The 26,651-nt window shown below is 33.3% G+C and overlaps 1 protein-coding gene across 1 annotated transcript in view; it reads right to left on the reverse strand.

The window, feature by feature from the left end:
• Positions 1 to 26,651, reverse strand: part of YTHDC2 (YTH N6-methyladenosine RNA binding protein C2) — a 79,593-nt gene that overhangs the window by 31,200 nt on the left and 21,742 nt on the right. The window contains exons 8-19 of the mRNA XM_003920690.4: positions 23,455 to 23,562; positions 22,430 to 22,578; positions 20,761 to 20,896; positions 15,008 to 15,134; positions 14,651 to 14,716; positions 9,566 to 9,744; positions 9,244 to 9,340; positions 9,076 to 9,163; positions 8,912 to 8,992; positions 6,738 to 6,820; positions 1,988 to 2,093; positions 314 to 433 (exon numbers count right to left, since the gene is read on the reverse strand). Of these exons, the coding sequence (XP_003920739.3) occupies positions 314 to 433; positions 1,988 to 2,093; positions 6,738 to 6,820; positions 8,912 to 8,992; positions 9,076 to 9,163; positions 9,244 to 9,340; positions 9,566 to 9,744; positions 14,651 to 14,716; positions 15,008 to 15,134; positions 20,761 to 20,896; positions 22,430 to 22,578; positions 23,455 to 23,562 (1,340 nt within the window). The remainder of the gene's footprint in view (positions 1 to 313; positions 434 to 1,987; positions 2,094 to 6,737; positions 6,821 to 8,911; positions 8,993 to 9,075; positions 9,164 to 9,243; positions 9,341 to 9,565; positions 9,745 to 14,650; positions 14,717 to 15,007; positions 15,135 to 20,760; positions 20,897 to 22,429; positions 22,579 to 23,454; positions 23,563 to 26,651) is intronic.

The following is a 26,651-nucleotide window of genomic DNA, read 5'->3' on the forward strand; positions in this document are numbered from 1 at the left end:
AACCACATAATTAAAAACCCTAAATAAGAAGAATATAGATTTTATTTTGTTACCACATCTCATAAAAATATATTTTTTGTTTCTATTATATAAAAGAACTACACTGTTTGATTATAATTACCATGACAGTATTATTTAAAGTACATGATCATTTAAGATAATTTTTTAAAAGTACAAAATTAGCTTATCTGGATACATGCAGGAAGATAAAAAGAAAAAAAATAATTATATACAATTAGTTAAGACATACTTTCACTTAGTTTAAAATTTCAAGTAAAAACATCATGTAAAATAAAACTATGAAGACACCAACCTTAAGCATTTGTACAGCATTTCTTACAATTAAAGCTGGTGGAGGTTCAGGAGCTTTCATAAGAAAATCAGCAATGGGACAATTAACTGGAGCTAACAGCTTGGTATGTAAGCAAAGTTCCTATAAACCAAAACAGTAAATAATTTTTAAAAATTAAAAATAATACAATAACATATACATTTAAAGAAATCATGGGAACTATACTTCCCAAACACAGACTAGAAGAGTCTCTGATTAGAATGAACAATAGAAAAAAAAAAAAAGAAAAAAAAAAAAAGAATGAACAATAGAAGGAAAAATGTGTTTCTATAAAAAATGAGCTCATACTTTGCCCTAGATAACAGAACCTTAATAAATACCCTCCTGAATCAACATATACCAAGATTACCATTGCTCCCACTGGCAACATCTCCTCATACTGTTCTTATACATAACATTCAGTCACTGTCCCAAAAAAAAAAAAAAAAAATCTTTTTTTCCCCCTTTATACTTCCTACATTCTAGAATGCTTTATCTAAGTGTTTACTAGGTGCAAGGCCCTGTGCAAACTGGAGAAAAAGAAGGGGACAGAGGAACTATCTATTATTCTCATTGAGTTTACACTGTAATTTGAATAAAAGATCTTAAAGAATTAATTATATAATAATTTAATTACGATTCTGGTAAGTGCTATGAAGCATACAGGGAGCTAAAGAAGTAAATATGATTTAATCAAGTTCAGAAAAGAGTAAGAGAGGGAGACCATGGGAAGTTACAGACAGTTTTCCTAAAGAAAGACACTTAAACTAAGATGTAAAGATTGAGTAGGAATAATTATAAAAGGAATAAGGTAAATGTATCTAAGGAGAGGGTAGATACATGTGAAAGCCATATGGCAGAAGGAAAAAAGTGCTTGAGAAACTAAAACCAGTGGTGTAAGAGAGGTTAAATGACAAGAAATTACCTGTTCCCGCCTGTGACTGAAGACACAGGCGGGAACAAGTAATTTGTGCTCTTGTTAAGAATTCTGAATTTTATTCCAGGAGGAACAGAAAATCACACGAGCACTAGTAAGTGAGAAATCATCTTAGGTTTATGGCTGTAAAACACATGATCCTGCCTCTCTTTAAGGGTTTGGAAGCCAGCATTAGCCAAATACACTAAAGAATCAAATAAATGCATTCTGCTAATCTTCCCTAGAAGCTATAGGGTCTAGCTGTTCCATTAAGTCGGAAAACTTAAAAAACAAAACAAAACAAAAAAATCCACACAATTAATAGAGGTCAGAAAATCTCAATGAACTCAGTTTTAAAACTACTAAATAATCCCAGCATCTTATACGGAGATTTAGGTATTATCTTTTGGACCTCAAATAATTTGTTTTCTAATTTCATTGAGAATTTAATAGGTGAACACTACATAGTTGAAACTTTAAAATGTTGTATTTTAAAAAAACCTTTAAAACTGTGCCATAATTTAAATATATTCAAGTGATGCTTTAAAATTTTGTTTGAAGGTTTATAAATTTTCTTGCATAGAAAAACTATTTCTGTTATAGGTATACCTTCCAAAAATATATATTTAATACTTTTGTTTTACAAATTGATTTTTTAAAGGCCTAATCCATAGAAGTTGAAATGGCGCTTTTCCTCCCTCACCTACAAAAAAATGTCTTATATTTAAATCAATTTTTACCTGTAGTGGCATTCTCAAAAGTTCTGGAGTCTGAAATTCCAGCATATTCTGGAATCGGAGTCTACTGAACAGACGAAAACAAATTCCAGGTCTACATCGCCCTGCCCTTAAAAATAAAATACAAGATTAGGACTCAAACAAGGAATAAAGGCTACAATAAACTAAATGCAATGTGATTTAGGAAAGAGAAAAATGATCCAGGATCAGGACACCTGAGTTTAAATCCTTATTCTGTTTCTTATCCTCTATAAATTCTTTTGGAAAGCACTTCACTTGTCTGGGACTCAATTATTTCATATATTAGTGAGATTCATGAATGATACCTACCTGATATATCTTGTAGGGTTGTGGTAAAAATCAAAAGAAATAGCATACATATAAAAGTGAGCAAAAAACAAAACATGAATAAATACTGTTAATTTAAATTCAATCAATTTTGCAGAGCTTATATCAAGCACTGTGTTTACAGTTGTACAAATTATGCATTACACAGCTCCAAGGGAATGTCATTTATCCTGTCATCATAAAGACTTGTATAATTTTCTGTGAAGCAGCAAAAAAAACCTAGAAGAAAAACAATCTCCTGAATTCACTCAAAGTCACTATAATAGCTAATGGCAGGGTTAAATATGCTAAGTGATAGAGATATAGAAATATTCTTGTCTTCATGGAGCTCACAACCCAGATAGGCAACCATCACTATAACACATTAGAAGAGCTACAAAATCTTATATTGTTAGTCAACTTTTTGCTTCATCAAATAAAACAGAACTTCAAAAGTGTGTGGAAAATGGAATTAACAGAGAAAAAAATAAACTTTATTTCTCAACCATTAAGTTCACACTTTTGTAAGTGATAACACCAATCATTCAGTCCATCCCTAAAGAACTGAGGGTCTAGGGAATGTAATTATGCCAATGCATTTTTTTTTACATTATTACCCTAAGAAAAATGGGGGTCCTTTACAGATATTTTACGATTAGAAAATAAAAATAATTCAGAAGGAGCCAAACCAGTACTATAAAGTGGATGCCTAATGGTTTCCCATCAAAACTCATAAAATTGCCCTTGTTTGATAAGAGGAATGCACAGGAGAATTGCTGTGGTGGAGGAGGACTTTCTAGTGAAGTTTTCCTATGGGTTTTTCTGCTAAAGCTTTGTGTAAATCTTTCAAAAACACTGTCATAATAAGCAGAAGTTACTGTTCTTTGGCCCTCCAGAAAGTCAATAAGCAAAATGTCTTGCACATCCCAAAAAACTGTTGCCATGACCTATCTTCTTTTGCTTTGAATGGACCACTTCTACCTCTTGGTAGTCACTCCTTTGATTGTGGTTTGTCTTCAGGATCATACTGGTAAAGCTATGTTTGATCTTCTGTTACAATTCTTCCAAGAAATGCTTCAGGACCTTGATTCCAATTGTTTAAAATTTCCATTGAAAGCTTCTGCTCCTGTCTGCAGCCGATCTAAAAGCAATGGTTTTGGCACCCATGAAGTGGTAAGTCTGCTCAACTTTTAACTTTTCGGTTAGAATTGGGTAACCTGAACCAACTGTGATGTCTATAGTGTTGGCTATTTTTGCACTGTTAATTATTGTTCCTCTAGGACACAAATGAGACTTTTTTTTTCCTCGCAAATAGACATGGTGATCTGCTGTGGGTTTTATCTTTAACATCATCTCATCCCTTCTTAAGATATCCATTTGTAAACTGCTGATTTCTTCGGGGCATTGTCACCATAAATGTGATATTTGCTCTTGCTTCAATTTTAGAAGAATTCATGTTGCTCTGACAGGGGCTTTTTTCAAACTGATGTCTTATCTTTCTTAGTGACTCAAATGAGATCCTGTTCAGATATGTTATAACAAGTTAATATGAGTTTATTTTGATGCAAAAATATGTTGAACTCCATGCATAGCTTTTTCATAAGATGCATTTTCCATAAAGTTTTTGAAGATCCCTTCTACGTCCCTAGACTATACCCTTCAGCATTCTGACGTATCCAGGTTCCACTAAAAGATTTCTGTTATTTGCCTAGTCCTTAAATGTTTATGGTCCTCTGAGGTTGAACCCTCAGCCATCTGCCCTTCTTACACTTCCCTCTCCCCTGAAGTAACTTTAATTATACTCAAAACCTCAATTTCTATCTGCACTATATCTTCTTATACTAATTCCAGGCCTATACTTCAGAAACTTCTTAGACAGCTTCACTTAGATTTTCTATAGGCAACTCAAACTCAAAATAATCAAAAATTAATTATTCTCCCCAGTAAAAACACTCTTCCCATTTTCCCTATCTGACTATGGCACTACTGTCTAATTTTCTAAGACAGAAACCAGGATGACATCCTTAACTCCACTCTCTTCCTTATCCTTCACCCCCTATATACACAATCACCAATGTTACTTTCTTTAGTATCTCTTGAATTAATTATCTATTTATCTTTATTTCCACCACCATTTAAAAAATCCAGACTACTCTCATCTCTCCCTTATTATTGGAAAGTATTAACTAAGGAGCTTCCAACTGGGTCCTCCTACCATTTTTGTCTCTGTCAATCCATTCTTCAGAGAACTGAAAGGATACTCTAATCATGTCATCCTATTGTTTTTTTTTTTTTTTAAAGAGAAAACTAAAAATGGTCCTTAAGAACTTGTCTCCCAACTTTCAGCTCATTTTTCATTATACTCTAAACTAAATTCCATCTAAACAACCTTCCTGTTCACTGTTGCCTTTAGGCAAGTAAGTATACTTGGTTATGCTTTTTCCCTCTGCCTTTTAGAAATGCCTTTCCACAACTTCTTCTTTATTCGTAATTATCTCAGATTCAGTCTTAACAACTCTGGAAACATCCAGTTGTAGCACTGACAATACTGTATTAAAATTGTTTAACTTAATGGACTCCCATATGGACTGCAACATTTGTCCATCTTTACCTATCAGACTATGGTTTATTTATCACTGTATCCATAACATGTGCACAGGGAAGCCTTTTGATAAACATTTGTTGAAATATGGCAATGAAAATATCTACAATTTCTGGCCTTTATCTCCAAAAATATATTATTTGTTATTTATTTTTGAGACAGGGTGTGGCTCTGTCACCAAGGCTGGAGTGGAGTGGTATGATCACAGCTCACTGCAGCTACAGCCTCAATCTCCTAGGCTCAAATGATCCTCCCACCTCAGCCTCCCAAGTAGCTAGGCCCACAGGCCTGCGACACCACACCTAGCTGATTTTTTAATTTTTTGTAGTGACAAGGTCTCACTATGTTGCCCAGGCAAGTCTTGCATTCTTGGACTCAAGCAATCCTTCCATCTCAGCCTCCCAAAGTGCTGGGATTATAAGCTTGAGCCACCACACCCAGTTTTACCTCCAATAATATATTATTAATAGCATGTAAGTCTAGCTTAATGTATCAAGCCACTATTGGTCATAAGAAAACAACTAATGTAACAATGCCCTCATCGGCATTCTATGAAGTTACAAGGTAAAGAAATAATGCATATGAGTCTTCAGGATGTGAGGCATTCTTTTAAAGTCTACATTTCATGTTTTCTTGCTAATTATAATAAAATATAAAATAAATTTGCAAGATAATTACTGAAAATGACACTTTTTAGTCTTATCTTTTGAAAATTAAAAAGTGACCCAAACACAGTAAAATAACCAAATTACAAAAAAAAAAAAATTGTCTCCTTACTCCAAGTACCCCATAAATCTTCCTTCTCAGAGTCAATAACCATTCATTGTTTTTTAATGTTTCTCACAGACTTCTCAATGCATTTGTGTCTAAATACATATACAAACATACATACATTTTTCTTACCCAAAAGACTACTAGATGCAAGTTCTAAACCCTACCTTTTCAGTTAACAATGTATCCGGAAAACTCATTCCACATAAGAACACATAGATCTACATTTTTCCTTTTAACAGCTACCTAGAAAGCCACTGTGTGCCTATAATTTATTTAATCACTTCACGAGTGATGGATACCATACTGTTCCCAGACTTTTCATTATTATAATCAATGCTTCAAAGAACAGCCTTAATCATACACTTTTTCACACATGTGCAAGCAAACTCAGGATAAATTATGAGAAGTGGAATCTATGGTGAAAGAGTAGATTTGGATAAACAGTTTCAAATTACACTCTGGAGCAGTCATACTAATCTACACTACCATCAGTAAAATACGAAAGTCTATTGGCCCATGTTTTCCCACTATGTTGTACATAGTGTTAAACATTTTCATCAATGCCCATCTGAAAGTAAAAAAATAGTAGCTCATTATTTTGCATTACTTTTGATACATATTAGGTAGTATATGTGAGGTCAATGTATTAGTAGGACATAACATATTTTTCATTTTGGTAAACTGCTATTTGTGTCCTTTATCAATTTGAACTGGATTATTGGTGTTTACTTGATTTCAAAGAGCCTTTTTACATAATAAGGAAGTTAGCTCTTTGTCCTATATTACATATGTTTACAATTTTTAGTTTTGTTTTTTAAGCTTCTTACATCTGAATGTACATTTAACTACGCAAAAGTTTTTATTTTAACATAACCTAAATCCAACTTTTAAAGAAGTATTAAAATGGCTTGCTTTGCAAAAACAATATAAAAATTTTAAGATGAAAACTATTATTTTATCTAAAGTGTAATAAATGATAAATGTGTAATGCATATGAAAATGTTTCCATTTTACAGGCAATTGAATGAATATACATTAAATATACATTACCTGCCTTTCCGCTGTATGGCACTAGCTTTGGAAATCCATACCATTTTTAACATTGTAACAAAATTCAGAGCATCAAAGGATTTCTGTAATATTTAAACCATCTTTATGTTATAATATAAAAGGCAATTAAAATGAAATAACAAGAAATGTTATCAACATATTTTAACGTGCCAAGTTTAATTCAAAGTTCTCTCTTGATAAAATAATTAACACAAATAATTAAAATAAATAGTGCCAAGTTTAATTCAAAGTCCTCTTTATAAAATAATTAACACATCAGTACTGATTTTTAATAAACCCTGATTTTCTGGTTACAAACATACTAAGAAAAAATGATTTAAAAACTAAAATCAGAGGAGCTGTGTAAAACTTCCCTATTACGTGCTCTGCTGAGCTATCTGTTGCTCTCTGCCACAGTTGGATAATGGCAGCCAGTTCTCATAAGACATCAAGATTGGAGAGAACTGATCTATTCCCTTGATGTTGTTTTGGTACCAGATTTGCAACATTGTGGAGAATAAGAATGATCAGGGAAAGACATTTTCTGAAATAACTTTCAGGGACCTAACCTTGCAGAGTAAGAATAACAATCAATAATATCCCAAAAAGAAGTATTTTTAACCATTTCCACTTTACCTCCTGCTGAGCTACTAACAAAGTTAGCCTTTCCTGAATGCTACATTGAAGAAAGTAAAAAAGAACCATTACTACCTACATACTTCAAATAACCTATAGTGAAAATTTATTGTAGAGAAATATTTTTTAAAAATACAAGCCTAACTAGAACATATATTTCAGTGACTTGGTACTTACACTTTCCCTTTCATAAAACAACTACATAGAGCAAATAAAAATGTTTTCATAATAGTTTACAGAATTAGAAAACAAGCTTCTTAGTTTTTAATATAACATTACATTTGTCAATTTTGTATGTTAATTAACTTTTGACACTACCCATGTTTAAATTTCAGTTATTTAATAAATAAATAACACCTAAAGAATTTTCTAACATATTCAAAATCCACTTTATCCACTTTAGGTAATTTTAGGGCAATAAAATCTGAATTTTCATTGGCTCACCATTCAGATTTTTAGTGATAACATTCATTAATGTCCTATTATGTAAAAATAAAATTTATCCCACCTTTAGAATATTCAATTATAATGAATATGGCCAATTTTTATAATAAAATTTTATTTTCTGTAAAATATTCCTTAAAATTACATTGAAAACATGGTAATTTTTTCATATTAAAAATTATCATTTATATCCACTATAGACATAATTTGCTTTCCACATATGAACAGTATCTCTTCCCTTGAAAAATCAACTACCTTTACCTTTTATCACTTCCATTTTTTCAGCAAATGTTATCTATCAAAATTAGGGACATGGACAATTGCTCGGCATTCCAGTACTAAAAGGAAATAAATATCTTTTTTTAAATATCAAGGGTTGGTAAATTGTTTTTGAAAAGGGCTGAATAGTAAATACTTTACTATTTACTTTGAGAGAGTCTCTGTTACAAATACTCCAATCTGCCTTGCAGTGTGAAAGCAGCAGCCATAGACAAAAGATAAAAGTAGACGGAGTTGAGTTCCAACGAAACTTTTTTTTTTACAAAAGCAAGTGTTAAGTCCAACTTAGATGCTGGCTATGCCATGGTTTATTTATTTATTTGCTTCCTTTCAGCATGGTTCTCTTGAACTGAGTATCTTTTGAACACTTGCACTATGTGAGGCACTAAAGATATAACAGTGAACAAGGATATAATCCATGTCCATATGTAGGAAGAAAACATAAAAAGTATGTAATCAAATTCCCATACTGTGTGACAATGTTTTCACTATAACTAACCAAACCCTTTACTTTCTTCCTAGTATTTGGTAAGCAGAGCTAAATTTTTGTATGTTTTGTTAAAATAACAAAAATTGATTCTATATACTGAATTATTTAAAGCAGAATATTTAGTAAAATCAATATTTAGTATCTTAAATTTATCTACCAGACATTTTTCTTAAATTCTGGGCTTATAAAAGCATGTGTTGGTCCAAGCTGTCTTGAGTACAGGCAAAATTAAAAGAAAAATTACTAACTAACTAAATAAAAGCATCTGTTGAGGTAAAACTTAATCTTCTTCATTTAAGTAAAACTACAACTTACCCATACATACCTCTTTCACCTTACCAGAATCAATAACAAAGACAACATCATTGACTGTGATGCTAGTTTCAGCAATATTGGTGGAAAGGATCTGCAACAAGATATTACTTTATAGTTAATACGAAAACAGAACAAATAATAAAAAATTTAAAAAGAAGATTTTATGAAGCTTACTATTTTTCGAACACCTGCAGGTGGGTTTTTTAATACTTTCTTTTGATCGGATGTTTGCATATTTGAATGAAGCATAAAGACTTGATATCTGCAGACGATTGAAAGAGAAAAGATACTACAGGACCTGTATGTTATTTTAAGCAACAGATGTAAGGCTTTAGCCCTTACCTATGTGTATTGTCTGCAAACCGCTTGTCATCAAACAGGATGCGATCTCTTAGTCCAACAATTTCATCATATCCAGGGAGAAAAATTAATACTGCACCTTGGGGAAGAATGACTTTTTAATATTAAATCTTACTGTGAAATCAGAGGCAATCAACAGAATACTAAAAATCTTATCACATTTTCAAGTGCTGGTAAACTGTAAGATGACACAAGATTATTTGCTTGTTATTATCAGTGCAATTATATAAAAATTTATACACTTAAAATGTTAATTCTTAAAGTATACATTTTGCTCCAGTTCTTTTAGACAACACTTATTTACCAGCATCACAACTGTGGCAGATATTGTATAGAAGATGCATGATCAAATCCAAGTCTACTTTTTCATCATCAAAACTATGATGATAAGCTTTCAGGAGCTCTCTGTCTTCAGCACTGAGATCACTTCCATTTGTTTGAACCAGAGAACTTTCATCTAGATTTCCAAATTCCAGTGAAGCACTGAAAAAAAAAAAAGAAAAAAAAAAAAGTCAATTTCCATTAAAAAGAGTGACCCTTATGTCCTTCAAATTTCCAATATCCCCTAAGGAAGGTAAGTGACACTTAATGTCCTAGCCATAATATGATTCATGTTTTGATTTCAAGCACAATATTCAAAGTGAAATTTGGCAATGAATGCTTTTAGAAAAACACAATCTGAAGACACTTCTCCAAAGTAAATATACAAATGGCCTATAAGCACATGAAAAGATGTTTAACATCATTAGTAGTCAAGGAAATGCAAATCAAAATCACAATGAAATACCACTTCACACCCAATTGGATGACTACAATCAAAACGACAGACAATAGCAAGTGTTGGAGAGGGTGCAGAGAAATTGAAACCCTCATGCATTGCCGGTGGAAATGTAAAATGGTAAAGCTGCTTTGGGAAACAATGTGATAGTTCTTCAAAAGGTTAAACATAGAGTTACCATATGCCCCAGCAATTCCACTCCTAGGTGTATATATAAGAGAAATGAAAAAAATATATCCACATAAAAATTTGTACACAAATATTCATAACAGCATTATTCATAGTAGTTAGAAAGTGGAAACAACCTAAGTGTTCATCAACTGATGAACAAACTGTGGTATATCCATAGAATATGTATTAGTCACAAAAAGAATGCTACAACATGGATATTTTATGCTAACTGAAAAAAGCCAATCACAAAAACCACGTATCATGATTTCATTTATGTAAAATGTTCAGAATAGTCAAATCTATAGAAACTGAAAGTAAATTAGTGGTTGGTCTAGAGCTGGAGGAGCCCTAGGAGAGTTGGCGGTTGGGGGACACAGAATAGGGAGAGATAACAAATAAGTATAAGTTTCTTTTTGTGGTGATGAAACTGTTCTAATATTAATTGTGGTAATGATTGCATAAGTCTGTGAACATATGAAAAAACACTGAATTGTGCACCTTAATGGGTGAATTATATGGTATATTATATCTCAATAAAACTGTTAAAAACACAAACTTTCAACTATCATCTGTATTTTCTTAATAGGTTGTGTCTAATTGTTTCCTATTAATAAACAATATTCTGATGTATAGTTCGCATTTTTAAAAAACTCCAAGGTATCAGCTTAACGTGACTGTTAATCAGATAACTCTATACTAAAGGCATGTTGATTATGATATTTTCCAAAAGCAAGAATCAACATAAATTACTGAAATAAATGCCTTGCTTCTTCATCTTTCATGTAAAAATGTAAACTATTGCCGTCACTAGTAATTACCAACAGAATTTCTAGGAAGTTCAACTGAATCCAATCTCTCTTCAATAATTTAGCAGAAAAATAATGAAAGACTGTTTTAAGCAGGGAAAATACTAAACTTCTACACCTTAATAATGTGCTCTTTTACATTTTAAGATCTACTTTAAGTTGGCCGGGTGCGGTGGCTCAAGCCTGTAATCCCAGCACTTTGGGAGGCCGAGGCAGGTGGATCACGAGGTCAAGAGATCGAGACCATCCTGGTCAACATGATGAAACCCCGTTTCTACTAAAAATACAAAAAATTAGCTGGGCATGGTGGAGCATGCCTGTAACCCCAGCTACTCAGGAGGCTGAGGCAGGAGAATTGCCTGAACCCAGGAGGCGGAGGTTGCGGTGAGCTGAGATTGCGCCATTGCACTCCAGCCTGGGTAACAAGAGCGAAAACTCCGTCTCAAAAAAAAAAAAAAAAAAAGATCTACTTTAAAACACAAAGTTGTTTTTTTTTTTTAATTTTTAACATATAAATGAAGAAGATATTATATTCTCTGTTTAAAGCTATAACTTTTGGATATAAATTATCAGTAATCCAGCAAACATAATAATATATTTAATTTTAAATACTTGAAATTTATAATTGAAAATATCATGATTTATCAAATAAAAAGAAAGCCCAGTTAGCTGGGATAATTAAAATATTATCCAGATAACTGCTTTACTTGGTAATCTGTAGTATCTAGTGAGCTTATACTTAACACTGTAAGAATATCTGGAACATTCAAAGTGTTAACAATAAAAGGACTGCAAGTTCTGGGTGCTATTATTGAAATGACAACTAAACCTACTGTATCAGAAATAGCATTTAAACCTATAAACAATTTTGGGACTCAATGTCACAACTAATTTGAAATATTTATTTCTTCTAATGTCTGAGACTACATTTCCAATTTTACATCTATAAAATTAAGTACAAAAACCCAGGTCAAATAAAACATGTTATATGTTATTGAATAATAGATATTTAAATATATTTTAACTTCAGGCTCCATTTGTTTCTTTTTTGAGTCTCCAAAAGGTTGAAAACAGTAGCTAAAATGTTATTATAAAATATATATTCAAAATTTTCTCTAAATATCAAATCTAAGAGCTTCATAATTTATTTACACATCTAATCTAATCTAAACTTATTTAAAATCTCTACCTAAAAGAAAATTAATTAGATTGGTTTTACAGGATTTTTAAAGTATTACCATTCTGATTTTTCTTTTTTTGTTAAATCAAAGCAATACATATACATAGTGTTTATAACTGGTTTTATAGAAATTATAACAAAAACTCTTAGTCACGTTGCTTAGGACTATTCTATTGTTTTAGCTATTTCTTTTAGTATTTGCTGTCAAATTTCTAAGCAACATGCATGTTCAGCTATTTTTTAACAATTTAGTCATTATCTGTGAACCTCCAACTAATGAAAAATGAGGTTACCACCTCCACTTCCCTACACTTTCCACCCACACCAGTTCCTACAATTTTTGTTAAATCTTCATTCAGCCTTTACTTTAATTTACTATGACCAGGTAAACATTTACTGATTAGCTTAATAATGTACTATAATTACACCTCCTTTCTTGTGTAACTTTTTGTTTTTCCTAGAGTAACAACTGTTTAATTTTTATTTGCTCAGTTTACTGTTACCTGAATTCTTCTCAAATTCTCCAACAGATTCATAAAGCTTTTTAATATGATTGAAAATCTCAGGTAAATTTTTCCCCCAGAGACCTCCCTCTAGAGCCCCACATCTTCTGTCCCTATGGGATCAGGCCTACTAGACACAGCTTTCATCAAAACACTCCTCTGTACCACCATCCTGAGCATTCCTTTCACCTATCCCCTGTGCTGGACCTACACTGTTTTTTCTCCCCATTTTTTGTTTTTGTTTTTACTTCTTTTTTTGTGAAGCACATTCTCTAACAGTTTCCTAATAAAGGGGTACATAGGAAGCAAATTTTCTTATCCTTTTTCTACAATTTTCCTACTCTGTAAGCAATTTTCTAAACTTTATCTTGCAACTCTTCTTTTTTTCTGCTATCATATTTTTAATTTATAAGAATTATTTATTTATTCATTCATTCAACAAATATGCACTGCACATTTATCGTATCTAGTTGCCATTCTAGAACAGACAAAAAGCTTACTATATTCTAGTAGGGAGAAGAGATAGATAATAAACCAATAAAAATAGTGAATAAGTAAATTATACAGTGTGTCAGAGGGTGGTAGGGCTTATGAAGAAAAAAGAACAGGTAGAACAGGTTAAAGAGGATGGACAGTATGGGGGGGTAAAATGCAATATCAGATAGGGCAAATTTGAGTAGGCCTTATGAAGATGAAATCTGAACAAAGATTTGTGTTCTGTTCCTTTTTAATAACACATTGTTTTTATTTCATGAATGCAATATATTCTATTACAGTTTTGTTTTCTAAGTTTTCTCTTTGGTAACTAATGATTAGTTTCATCTTTATTCCAGAGCTTTTTGTTGCTACTGTTTACTTTGTTTCATTTGATTTATGAGTGCTTTTCCCCTTAATGCCTGGTAATCAAATGTTTGCAGTTTGTTCATTTTTTAAAGAGTAAAGCACCAAAAATCTTTATGTGCACAGGTGGACATAAACAGTCACGTGGTCTAAGAATAGTCATTTCATTTAAGAAACACCAAACCTCTTATAATTCCAAATCTTTTCTCCACAATTAGTTTACTTTTTCCAGAAAAGAATTAACGGGTTTTTGTTTTTGTTTTTTGTTTTTTTGCCAAAGAATATGAACTTCAAACAGGAAAAGGCAGCAGTGGACAGCAGAGGAAGGGAATAAATGGTTACCTCAATTTTCGTTCTGTAGACTTTCACTAAAACCCTTGTATTGTGTGACACCTCACCCCTACTTCTCCCATTATGCCTGATAACCCCAAGTCCAAAGCCTCTCTGGATATTTTTTAATATACTACCCATTTTCTGTCAAGATGGGATGTAATATCATCTGATGTCGGGGAAGGAGGAGATCAGGTGTTCTAAATATTCATCACAGAGAATTTTAACTAATTCTATTAATTTTTTTAACCCTTTATTTTACTGTTTCATTCAAAGGTCACTGAATGAGCCTCTAAGCAGTTCCAAAGCAAAAATGAGTGTTTCTCATTGGCACTGTGAGTTTTCTTAGTTCTGCTAAATCAATCTATCTTTCATCTCAAAATTAACATGTTCTGTCAGTTGCCCAGTCCTCTTCCATTCTCTTTGACTTTGGCTTACACCTTTTGAATTCCTTTATAATGCTTCATTGTCATTTTAGTGAGGTTTTGAGAAATGTAAAAGGTATGAGAAAATGCAGAGATGAACACTTATGTTGTATCTACCATGTTTAACTGGAAATCCCTCTTCTGATTTCTTAAAATAAAATTTAAAATAAGATAAATATTATACCCTGGTAGATCAGACAGAAAATTTTCTTAGAATTACAAAAAAAAAAAAAAAAAAAAAAAAATCTCTGGATAAGAGACTACAAAGAGTCTACATTTGTATAGTCCATAATTCACATGATGAAGCTCTTTTTGAAAAGCAGGTAGAATTAATTTAAAATAGTATAAAATTTTACCTGTAAGATTCTAGAAGATCCACAATTTCAGTATGCCCAAAGTGTTTAGCCCAATCCAATGCCATCCTGCCAAAATTCAAAGGATGTAAAAAAATAATGTTATCAAAATTGTAAAACTAGTTTCATGACCAGTCTGGGCAATATCAAGACCCTGTCTTTTAAAAAAAAAATTGTAATAAAAAATAAGATAAATTACTGTCAAAAAACAAGTCATTCAAAATTATTAATCCATTAAAATAGAAATTCACCAGCAATTATTACACAATAAATTTTAATATAAAGACAAACATAAGAAATCAAAAAAGACATGTGTAGCTATACAAAGATATATGAAGAATCAATATAGTTTAAAATTACCAGCCATTTGATGCTTTACTGTGGACATTGGCTCCCATACTAATTAACTGCTCTACTTGACTTGCAAAACCACGTCCTGCAGCAACCATAAGAGCTGTTGCACTGGTTTCACTATGTCTGTAATCAACTAAAAAAAGGAAAAGACAAATAAAACTTAAATTTCCAAACTACTTAAAACCATTTTCATTCTTTAAAAAATCTGAAATAGCAGAATTGTCAGGATAATTAGCCTGAGACTTGCTCCTTATTTTAACTACATAATGACAGCACTGTATAATAACCCTTAACTTAGATCTATGGCAATCTGTTATGATAGGTCTAGTGTAACTAGAATAAAGGCTGTCATGGAAGGTAGGAGAAGGAAAGATCACTGTTAAACTTTTTTAAGCTCATCTATGTTATTTCAACAGAAAAGGAAAGCTACTAACTTGTATAACCTTAAATCATCTTCCTAAATCTAGATATTACCTTGTTCACCAAATGACAAGATTTAATTAAATAATTAAAAAGTTAATTTTCATCAATAACTAGTAATAAATACTTAAAAGCTTCAAATGCAAAGTTTGAGACAATGTTTTTGTTGTTATTTTACTTTGCTTTTAATCCCCCATTCCAGGCTATTTTATAAGATGCTGAATGGTATTAACACTGACAGAAAGTTTATTTCCCATAAAATGCTCACATCAGAAAAATAAAATTCTATTCAAGTTACTTTCTAGAATATATTTCTCAAGTAATTCAATATAATTGCTTAGCACTAATTTGCTTAAATTACAAAACTGGTGACTTCAGAAAGAATTCATTAAAAAACCCTCTATAGTAAAATTTAAGATAATTACAAAAGGGAAATGTTAATCTTTCATATACGGTATGTATACTCAATTATATTCTATTTCATAAACACTCTGAAACATGGTATCCATTATCAATATAAATCAGTGTTCTTTTAAAGTGGGGCAGAGACTTACAAGAAAACTGCCTCAGGCTTTTTTTTAAAGACTATTTTTTTAGAGAAAGTTTTAGATTCACAGCGAAACTGAGAGGCAAATACAAATATATCCCATATGCCCCTTGCCCCCACACATGCTTAGCCACACTCACGAGAGTGGAACATTTGTTACAACTGATGAAACTACACTGACACATCAACCAAAGTCTATAGTTTACATTAGGATTCACTCTTGGTTTTGCACATTCTATGGATTTGGACAAATATATAATGGCATGTATTTTGATTTTGTTTTGGGATTTTGTTTTGTTTTGTTTTTGGAGGTGGGTTTGTTGTTGTTGTTTCTGCTTTGTTTTTTTAAAACCACAGATAGCCATACCTTACTCCTAGATTCAGATTCAATAAGTCTGGGATGGTCAAGCATTTTAAAAGATCAATTTATTTTGATCTGTACTCATTGAATGAAAATTACTACTTCAACGGAATATTCAATTCATGGCCTTGGAGAACAAACTGTGCATATTTTGAGCAGAAGGGTATGAATAAATAAGAAACATTTAAAACATCTTTAACATTCCTCCCTTCAAGAGCTGGAACACAATTCCCTTCTCCCTGAATATAAACTAGACTAAGTAACTCATTCTAATGAACAGAATAAAGCGCAAGAGGTGGTGTGCAGCTCTGGAGATTAGGTCATAAAAAGTAACTACAACCTCCTGCCTGCTCTTTTTCTTTCTCTTTTGAAGCACTCTCAGAGAAGCCAGCTGCCACATCACAGGGATAATAAGGCAGCCCTATTGAGACGGGCAGTTGACAACAACTCATGGCTATTCTGCCAACAGCCAGCAACAAACTGAGGCCTTTTGCCAAAAGCCATGTGAGTGAGGCTTCCTGAAAGCAAATCCTCCAGCCCCAAAAAACCTTCAGATTAATGCAGCCCCTACCAACAGTTTAACCACAACCTCATGAGAGACTTCAAGCCAGACCACTCAGCTAAACTGCTCCCAAATTCTTGATTCTCAGAAACTATGTGAGATTATAAATGTTTCAGGTTTCTAAGTGTTAGAATCATTTGTGATGCAGCAATAGATGACTAGTACAGTAAGTATGACAGAGAATGTTAACCCTTAACTAATTACTAGCTGCTTCTACATGATCGGGGAAAAATGATGGTACTAAAAAGAAATCTATGAAGCCCAGAGTTTCCTAAATCATATGACATATTTTCAGTTCTGGTGCAAATAAAGGGTTGAGATTTTAGAAGTGAAATAAAAACATGGGAAGTGAATAATTGAGCTACTATAACATTTTTTTTTCTTCCTATGGCTAAAAGACATTAGAATACAGACTCTGGGAAATGTATAAAATGTATGTAAGAGCAGAGGAGAGACCTGAGTCTACAGGATGACAATTATCAAATTAATAGTCTAGTATTCACTAAAGAAATACCAAAAAGAAAGCTAAGAATACTTAAATATTTAAATGCATCACAAATATTTTAAAGCCACTTTTTTCAGAATTTAAATTCCTTAACTTTCAAGTAAGATTGCTAAAATCTTCAGAGTTAATATTTTTAAAAGAATGGAAAAGAAAGAATGCCAGAAAACTGGAAATGAATGAATATCTACACTTTCAAATACAAAAAGTTACTTTTAAAAATAGAGATCAATTATTTTTCAAAAAATCAATAATGAAAGCCAGGCACAGTGGCCCATGTCTGTAATCCCAGCACTTTGGGAGGCAAAGGTGGGTAGGTTGTTTGAGCCCAGAAGTTTGAAACCAGCCTGGGCAACAAGAGAAACAGGTGTTGCAGAAGAGATGAAGTATTCAGTTCAGAGCATATTAGAAATCTAAATCCAAAGCTCTGGAGGCTAAGGTGGGAGAATCACCTGAGCCCAGAAGTCAAGGCTGCAGTAAGCCACATTTGCGCCACTGCACTCCAGCCTGAGTGACAGAGTGAGACCCTGTTTCAAAACGAAATGAAACAAAAAAGAATCACAAGCTTTAAAAAGTAAATCAATAACAGCCAATGTACATTTATAAAAAGAAAAAAATTATTTTTTAAGAAGTTAGATTAGAAGATATGTAGGATTATGACTGCTTAACATCACACCCAAATATTGACCGAAAGTCCCTTATAGCATACCATAAGCTTGGTAACTTACCTGGGCACCTCAAATTAATAAACAGAGAAAGCTTATTAATGTAACAAATAACAATTAAAATTTTTTAAAACTGTTAAGCAGAAACAATGGGCCAAATCTAAGATAAAATTTAAAATGAATAAACAGAATGTCTCAAGCTCAAAAAACTTCAAAACAAGTACATGATAAGGGGATTAATTTAATAAAATAAGTTTTTTTTAAAAAAAACTATAAATTTCAAAGATAATAGGAATCACTAGGACAATGGGATTGGCTGAATTAATGTAAGTAAAGAGTAGGTTTTAGGCTAAGATAGTCACTAAGAGATTAACACTCAGAACTGGATACTATGCTTTTTAAAAGGGATAAAATAGAACATATCCAGAGAAGGCAGACCAGGGAAGGAGGGGACCAGATATCATGTTATATTAAAGACTAGTTGAAGTAATAGGTATAGTCACCCCAAAAAACAAAAAATTAAAAAAAAAAAAAACAAAAGAATAACCATCTTCATATACCTAGAAGTCTGTGATGCATAAATACGTATCTGTCAGGCATATATACATATGAGGAAGAAGAAAAAGGCAGAAGCTATGTAGTTAGACTTCACATCAACATAATAAAAAGTTAACTATTCAAACAATCCAAATTCAAAAGAAAGTTAGTGAGCTTCCTGTCACCAAACACATGCCAACAGATTATCATGTGGTAAAGATGCTTAAAAGTAGTATTATTCAGCCGGGCATGGTGGCTCACGCCTGTAAATCCCAGGACTTTGGGAAGCTGAGGTGGGCGATCACAAGGTCAGGAGATGGAGACCATCCTGGTCAACATGGTGAAATTTCCTCTCTACTAAAAACGCAAAAAAATTAGCTGGGTGCAGTGGCATGCACCTATAGTCCCAGCTACTCAGGAGGCTGAGGCAGGAGAATCGCTTCAACACAGGAGGCTGAGGTTGATTGCAGTGAGCCCAGATTGTACCACTTCACTCTGGCCTCACGACAGAGCAAGACTCCTTCTCAAAAAAAAAAAAAAAAAAAAAAAAAAAAAAGTAATGTCATTATTCAACCAAGATTTTTAAGCACTTAAACCATGAACCTCTGGTGATAGAGGTAAGTACAACCGACAAAGTTTCTGCCTTGATATAGTTTTCATTCTAGTAGATTAAATAGGTAATGAAACATAAAAAATACATAATGGGTAATGAAAATACAATAAAGAACAATAAAGCAGGGTAAGGAGATATAGTGACAAAAGGGTACAATTTTAGTAAGGTGATTAGAAAAGCCCTCTCTGAGAAGGCAATATATAAGCAGAGACCTAAATAAGTAGGCAATGGGCCATGTGATTACCTGTGGAGATAATTTTCTAGGCATAGGAAACAACAAAACAAAGTCCCAAAGATGGGAATGTGTTGACATAAATGAAGACTATCAAGGAGGCAAGTATGCCTAGGCACAGTGAGCAAGAAGGAGAGTGACAGAAAATAAGGCAGCCAGAGGCCTAATCATGGAAAGGACTTTTGATTTTTATCCATAGTATAATTGGAAGCCTGGGAGAATTAAGAACAAGCAAGCGGAATGATTCAATTTCCTTTGTGAAAGGATCAATCTTATTTTTCTGTGGAGAACAGACCACAGTAACTTAAAAACAGAAATGGTTAATGGGCTTCTGCAATAGTCCAGGAGAGAGGCTGGCTTGGACTAGGGGAGTGAAATGTGGTCATAGTCAGGATTTATTTTAGAATGCAAAGTAAACAGGATTTGCTAATGATTTATATGTGCAGTGTGAGAGCAAAGTCAAAGATGACTTTCTGTATCCTTTGCTGCCTTAGCAACTTGGTGAATGACAGTGACCACTCACTGAAAAGGGAAACACAAGGAAAGTGCAGGTTTAGAGGAAGGTAGGGAGGGAGAGGATCAGAAGTTGTTTGAGGCATATCCAATTTTATTCACCTAAGAGACATCCAACTGGAGATATCAAGTGATCAGGTGTATTTAAGTCAGGGGGGAGGTAAAGACTGGAGATATAAAATTAGGGGTCATTTAAAATAGATATTTAAAGCAATGACTATTTGAGATCCACTTAAGGAGTAAGTATGAATAGAATTAAGGTCTTAAGGATTGAGACCTAGGAGATCTCACATTTACAGGTCAGAAAAAAAGAAAAAGATCTTGCTAAGGAAACCAAGAAATTAGAGCCACGGAAATAAGAAAATAAGCCAAGTATGAAATACCAGAAGTTAATGGAGTAAAATATTTCAAAAAGAGAGTGATCAATAATAATTACAATAATAATGCTGAGGGGTTTAGGTAAGAGAATAAATACTTGACATCTAAATCATTTCCAAGGAAATGAAAGACAAGAGTATATGTACAATGCATACACATAAAAGCATTTCGCACATAATTATCATGTAATCACAGACCTCTTCAAACTACAATGGATAATTTAGCTTAAGAGTCTCTGATTTAACACAATATTTATTCTACTATGCTACAAATAAGATCCTGATTTGTACCTTTGAAATAAAATAAGTTCTCCTAAAAAAATAAAATTATTGGTTGTGTAATTAATGGTAGTACATATATTTTGGATTGAACTACACTTACATCGTAAATAACTGCAAGGGTAATTTTTTAAAATTAAAATAAACTTACCACTAACATTTTCAGTTAAAATAAGATGAAAGACCTGAGCAAAGGCATCGATATCTTTATGTAGCCATATGTCAGAAAGACAAGCATCCATCTCCTTTATTAACCATGGTTCAAGGCAATTCACATCTTTTTCAGTCTACAAAAAACAGCAAATATCATAAATTATCACAAAGTACCTAACAATGTAAAATTTGCTTGCAAAGAACATTAAGATGACCACCATGGCCACAAGGACTACTAATCCTATGATACTATAACAAAAGCTTTGAGATAAAAAAATTTATCATTTCAGCCAGGCGCGGTGGCTCAAGCCTGTAATCCCAGCACTTCGGGAGGCCTAGGCGGGTGGATCAAGAGATCAAGACCATCCTGGTCAACATGGTAAAACCCCGTCTCTACTAAAAATACAAAAAATTGGGCCGGGCGCGGTGGTTCAAGCCTGTAATCCCAGCACTTTGGGAGGCTGAGGTGGGTGGATCACGAGGTCAAGAGATCGAGACCATCCTTGGTAAACATGGTGAAACCCCGTCTCAACTAAAAATACAAAAAATTAGCTGGGCATGGTAGCGCGTGCCTGTAATCCCAGCTACTCAGGAGCCTGAGGCAGGAGAATTGCCTGAACCCAGGAGGCGGAGGTTGTGGTGAGCCGAGATCGCGCCACTGCACTCCAGCCTGGGTAACAAGAGCGAAACTCCGTCTCAAAAAAAAAAAAAAAATACAAAAAATTAGCTGGGCTTGGTGGCACGTGCCTGTAATCCCAGCTACTCAGGAGACAGGAGAATTGCCTGAACTCAGGAGGTGGAGGTTGCAGTGAGCCGAGATCGCGCCATTGCACTCCAGCCTGGGTAACAAGAGCGAAACTCCATCTAAAAAAAAAAAAAAAAAAAAAAAAAAAAAAAAAATTTATCATTACATCAGAAACATTATCACTCACAACATGGTATCTTATCCTTATACCCAATTTTTATCTGAGAATGAGTTTGTAAACAAAAGACTATGATCCAGTCACAATGTTAACCGTGCTTCCAATAGGATGTTGTTAAATGTACCTACACCTCAGTAGTTCTCTCTCCCAACTGCACATCAAGGGAAGTATCACCTGGAGCTTTTTAACACTGATGCCAGGTCCCACACCAGAGCAAGCACATCAGAATCTCTTGGTGGTGGGGTGCCAGACTCCACAGGGCTTTAAAAGCTCCTCAGGTAAGAGAATGTACAGCTAGTCTTAAGAACCACAAATATACATGGTCAAAGTGCTGTTCCATGACCCAAATAAGTCTACACTATATGTTTACATAGTATAAATATATAGTATATTTATAAACATATAATACAATAATATAATATATATATTTAGTATGCATCTCTATAAAGATGTTAAATGACAATTTTTAAATATTCTTTGAAAGTATTTTTTAAAACTCATGTATAGTTCATTTGGATACATTGCAACTTTAAATACTGGTAGAAAACCGCAAGCATATCTGTATTATATACTATCTCATGGTCAAAAAATGCACAACAAACCAGAAAAGTACTTTGAAAAATTGGTGTAGTCTAAGATAAACCAAGAGAATTACCAATCATGCAGTAAAAAATTATAATCTCATAAATGTTCTTTAATCTACACAATTTTCACACAATCAGTGGAAAACCAGGAAAGTCATACCAACTGACTGAAGACAGCATCCCCACCATCATCCAATAAGTCATACTCGTCAGTCACATTTGGAACAGTTCTCTGCCTCTGAGATTCAGGCTTGAAAGTATTTTCTTGAGCTGAGTACCATTCTGTAAGTGTGGTTTGTTGTTTCTCTTCTAAATTAATTATCAAAGAAAGAACATGTAGACAAATTATTTCCTTTTTGAAATGTATTCCTTTGTTTAAATAAATTAAGAGAATCTGGTATCACTTAAAAGTTGGCCTTATTCTGTAGCTACTTTTTAAAAATATATTAAAAATATTCAATAAAAAATATGTCATAGCTTTGTGTCCCCACTCAAATCTCAACTGAATTATAATCCCCAGGTATTGAGGGAGAGGCCTGGTGGGAGATGACTGGATCATGGCGGTGGTTTCCCCAATCCTGTTCTCATGATAGTGGCTTCTCACGAGATTTGATGGTTTTATAAGCATCTAGCATTTCCCCTACTTGCACTTCTCTCTCTTGCTGCCATGTGAAGGTCCTTGCTTCACCTTTCCCTTCCACTATGATGAAGTTTCCCGAGGCCTCCCTAGCCATGCAGACTGTGAGTCAATTAAATCTCTTTTCTTTATAAATTACCCAGTCTCACATAGTATATTTACAGCAGTATGAAAAAAGGCTAATACATTCATCTATTCATCTATTGCTCCAAGTCCATCTAACAAGTTTACTTCTAAGTAAGTCCAGAATTAAGAGTATTTTTATCTATGTTAAGTCCTACTAATAAGTTTACTTCTAAGCAAGTACAGAATTCAGAGTATTTTATCTATGTTGTAACTATTGCTTAAATCAATGGACCAATATTTATATAGCACTTTGTAGAAACCCATTTGTTGAACTTCTACCACCATGCTAGTTGTTTGAGATATAATTATGTATAATTTTCATCTACAAAAGTTTCAGCTGGACATGGTAGCTCATGCCTGTAATTCCACTTTTGTATTCCAAAGTCATTATCAATAGTAATTTATTTTATTAAAAAATTTACCTTGCTGTTTTTCCTTTTTGTATTTTAACATTTCTTTGTTTGTATATCCAGTTGTTCTTAAAATATCTTCCAGAAACATTTCTTTTACTTCAAATGGTCTTCCCTGTACTAAATAATAATAAAAAAAAAATCTTAAATACTCAACTTGCATCTTAGCAAAAATTCACATAAAAACATGAGAATCCCAAGTTAATCAATCTGAGTATAATATCCAAAAGTAATTACATAGTTCAAGTGACTTTTATAATATTGCCTTTTAACTATAACTTTGACTTACAAACAACTATTAGACACTGTTCATTTGCTTGGGTTTTTTCCCCTAGTGTTTACTATTTACTTATCATGTGTCTGGCATCAATATCATTTGCATTATAAGCAGAAATGGTAATTTCTATCTCCTTTTCCCTGGGGGTAAGCTAGCAGAAGAGACAGAAATTAATCCAAAAATCCAGAATATAAATGTAAATATAGAGTTGTGAAGAGTTCTGTGAGATGAAAGTACAAGATACCATGACAGTATATAACGAGGAATTTGACTGCATCAAGAAAAGTATGCTTACTGACAAAATAAGAAACAAGATAAGAAACAAGAGGATAAACAAAATAACAAAGCCATATGAAAAGAAAAGTGTATAATGAGGATTTAAAAACAGCATGTGCAAAGTTCTGTGCTGGAAAGGAGTATAAAGTTTCAAGGAACTAAAAGGCTAACATATTAGAAAAACGGTGGGAGTGGAGAGTGGAGAGAGATATTGTTCAAGATGAGTTAAGAGGAAAAGATAAGTCTTGTATCTTTATCCTGAGACAAAGGTCATTCAAAGATGTAAGATCAAGAAAGTGCTCAACATCATCAGAATTCTACTTTAGAAAAGACCACTCTGGCTGAAATGTGAAGAATGGATTTAAAAGACAGCAGAATGGCTACATCAAACTGAGTAGGAACTACTGCAATAGTACAGGTTAACCTGAATGAGATTAGTAATAGTGAAAACTGAAAAGAAGCAGACAAATTCTAAAGCTAGTCAGGAGGTAAAATCCATAAAACTCGGCATATTGGATATGGGAAAAAAAATAAGAAAGTGTCAAATATAGTCCTTGGATGTCTGGTTTGCAAATCTGAATGGATGATAATGTCATTCTCTGAGGTATCAAAGAAAGCTGAAAAGAACAAGTTTGCTGGTGGGAAACAGTTTTAGGCATGTAAAGTGAGAAGTGAGCTTTTAATTAGCATATGTACAGATCTGATGTCCCTAATCACCTAAGATTATTATAAGGAGTTAAGAACTTACAGGTTTGTGATTCAGGTGGTTAAACCAATAGTAGTATGATTAACTAAGACAGGTAACATAAGAAGAGAAATAGGTTTTGCAGAAGAGATGAAGCACTCAGTTTGGGGCACATTACAAATATCCAAATCCAAAGCTCTGGGGAACAACTGAAATATAGATTCAGAAATCATCAGTATAAAAGAAAAAACAGACGCCTAGGGAATGAATGAGAGCTTCCAGGGAAACTGTGAATCTCTAATACCTAGAATATAGCACAGGGCAGGAAACAAGAGGGTAGGCATGGTGGGAAAGGAAGGAAGGAAGACAGTGAATAGAAAAAATGGATCAAGGGAACAATTCCAGAGACCATCACTATTTAAGTACCACGTAAAAGAAGAGAAGCCCACAGGGGAGACTGAAAAAGTACAGAATATAATATAGAATGAGAATCAGGAAGCAATGTTATCAAACGAATTACAGCATCTGAGCATTTCACAAAAAAAGAGAGCCAACCAGTAATATTTTTGCCTAAAATCTGAATATTAGGTTGGCAATTAGGTTAATCTTAAACAACACTGGCAAAAATTCAAAGATTTAAGTTCAGTAAAGTACTCAACATCATCAGAATTCTGCTTCAGAAAAGACCACTCTGGCTGCAATATGGAGAATAGATTTAAAAAACAGAATGGCTACACCAAACCAAGTAGGAACTACTACAATAGTTCAGGTTAACCTGAATGCGATTAATAACAGCGAAAACTGAAAAGAAGCAGACAAATTCTAGAGCTAGTCAGGAGGTAAAATCCATAGAACTCAGTATTATATTGGATATGAAAAAAAAATTAAAAAGTGTCAAATACAGTCCTTGGATATCTGGCCCCATACACCAGAAATGTAAATCATTTTAGCCTACTAAAAAGTAAAATGGCAAAAGCTGCTAAAATTAAAAGTAGATATACTCTTACTTAGCAAATTTACTTTCAGGAATTTATCCCTAGAAATTCAGTACATCAGGATATGGGTAAAAGAATGCTCATTATAACATTGTTGGCAGGGGTTGGGGGTATCTAGAACCAACTTGAAAGCCCAAAAATAAAGAAATGGTTAAATAAATCACAATACATCCATATTATGAAATACTTTATTAAGCAGCTGCTTAAAATAAAGAACTAGATCCAGAGTTACTAAACTGGAAAACTGTTCATGATAAAGCAAATGGCAAATAATGTATTAGCCATGTGCTCATTTTTATAAAACCAGTTTTTGGAAATGTTATAAATATGTACATATTTGCATACATTTGTATAAGCATGGACAAGGTAAGAACAAATATATACAACACTGTTCACATCCATAAATCAGAAGAGTAGGACATGGAACAAGGATAGGGGAAATTGTTAACTTTTTCTCTATATATTTTTGTATTATTTCATTGAAGTAAACAAAACTTGAATTTTTTGAAGAGGAACTTATCATTTTTTTAAAGACTGGTGGCAAAATCAGTTTGTTTTCTTGCCTTTTTTTTTTTTTTTTTTTTTGAGGCAGAGTTTCACTCTTGTCACCCAGGCTGGAGTGCAATGGCGTGATCTCTGCTCACTGCAACCTCCACCTCCCAGGTTCAAGCTCCTGCCTCAGCCTCCCAAGTAGCCGGGATTACAGGTGCCTGCCACCATGCCCAGCTAATTTTTGTATTTTTAGTAGAGACAGGGTTTCACCACGTTAGCCAGGCTGGTCTTGAACTCCTGACCTCAAGGGATCCACTTGCCTCGGCCTCCTAAAGTGCTGGGATTACAGGCGTGAGCCACTATGCCCAATTCAAAATCAGTTTTTAATAAAGGACACGGGCAAAAGTTGTTTTAGCATTTTCAGAAGTGAATATTAAGTAAAACATGGTAGTATATACTACTCATTAAAGATATCTACCAATAA

Source organism: Saimiri boliviensis, chromosome 1 (assembly GCF_048565385.1).
Source record: "Saimiri boliviensis isolate mSaiBol1 chromosome 1, mSaiBol1.pri, whole genome shotgun sequence".
In the NCBI taxonomy this organism is placed as follows: domain Eukaryota; kingdom Metazoa; phylum Chordata; class Mammalia; order Primates; family Cebidae; genus Saimiri; species Saimiri boliviensis.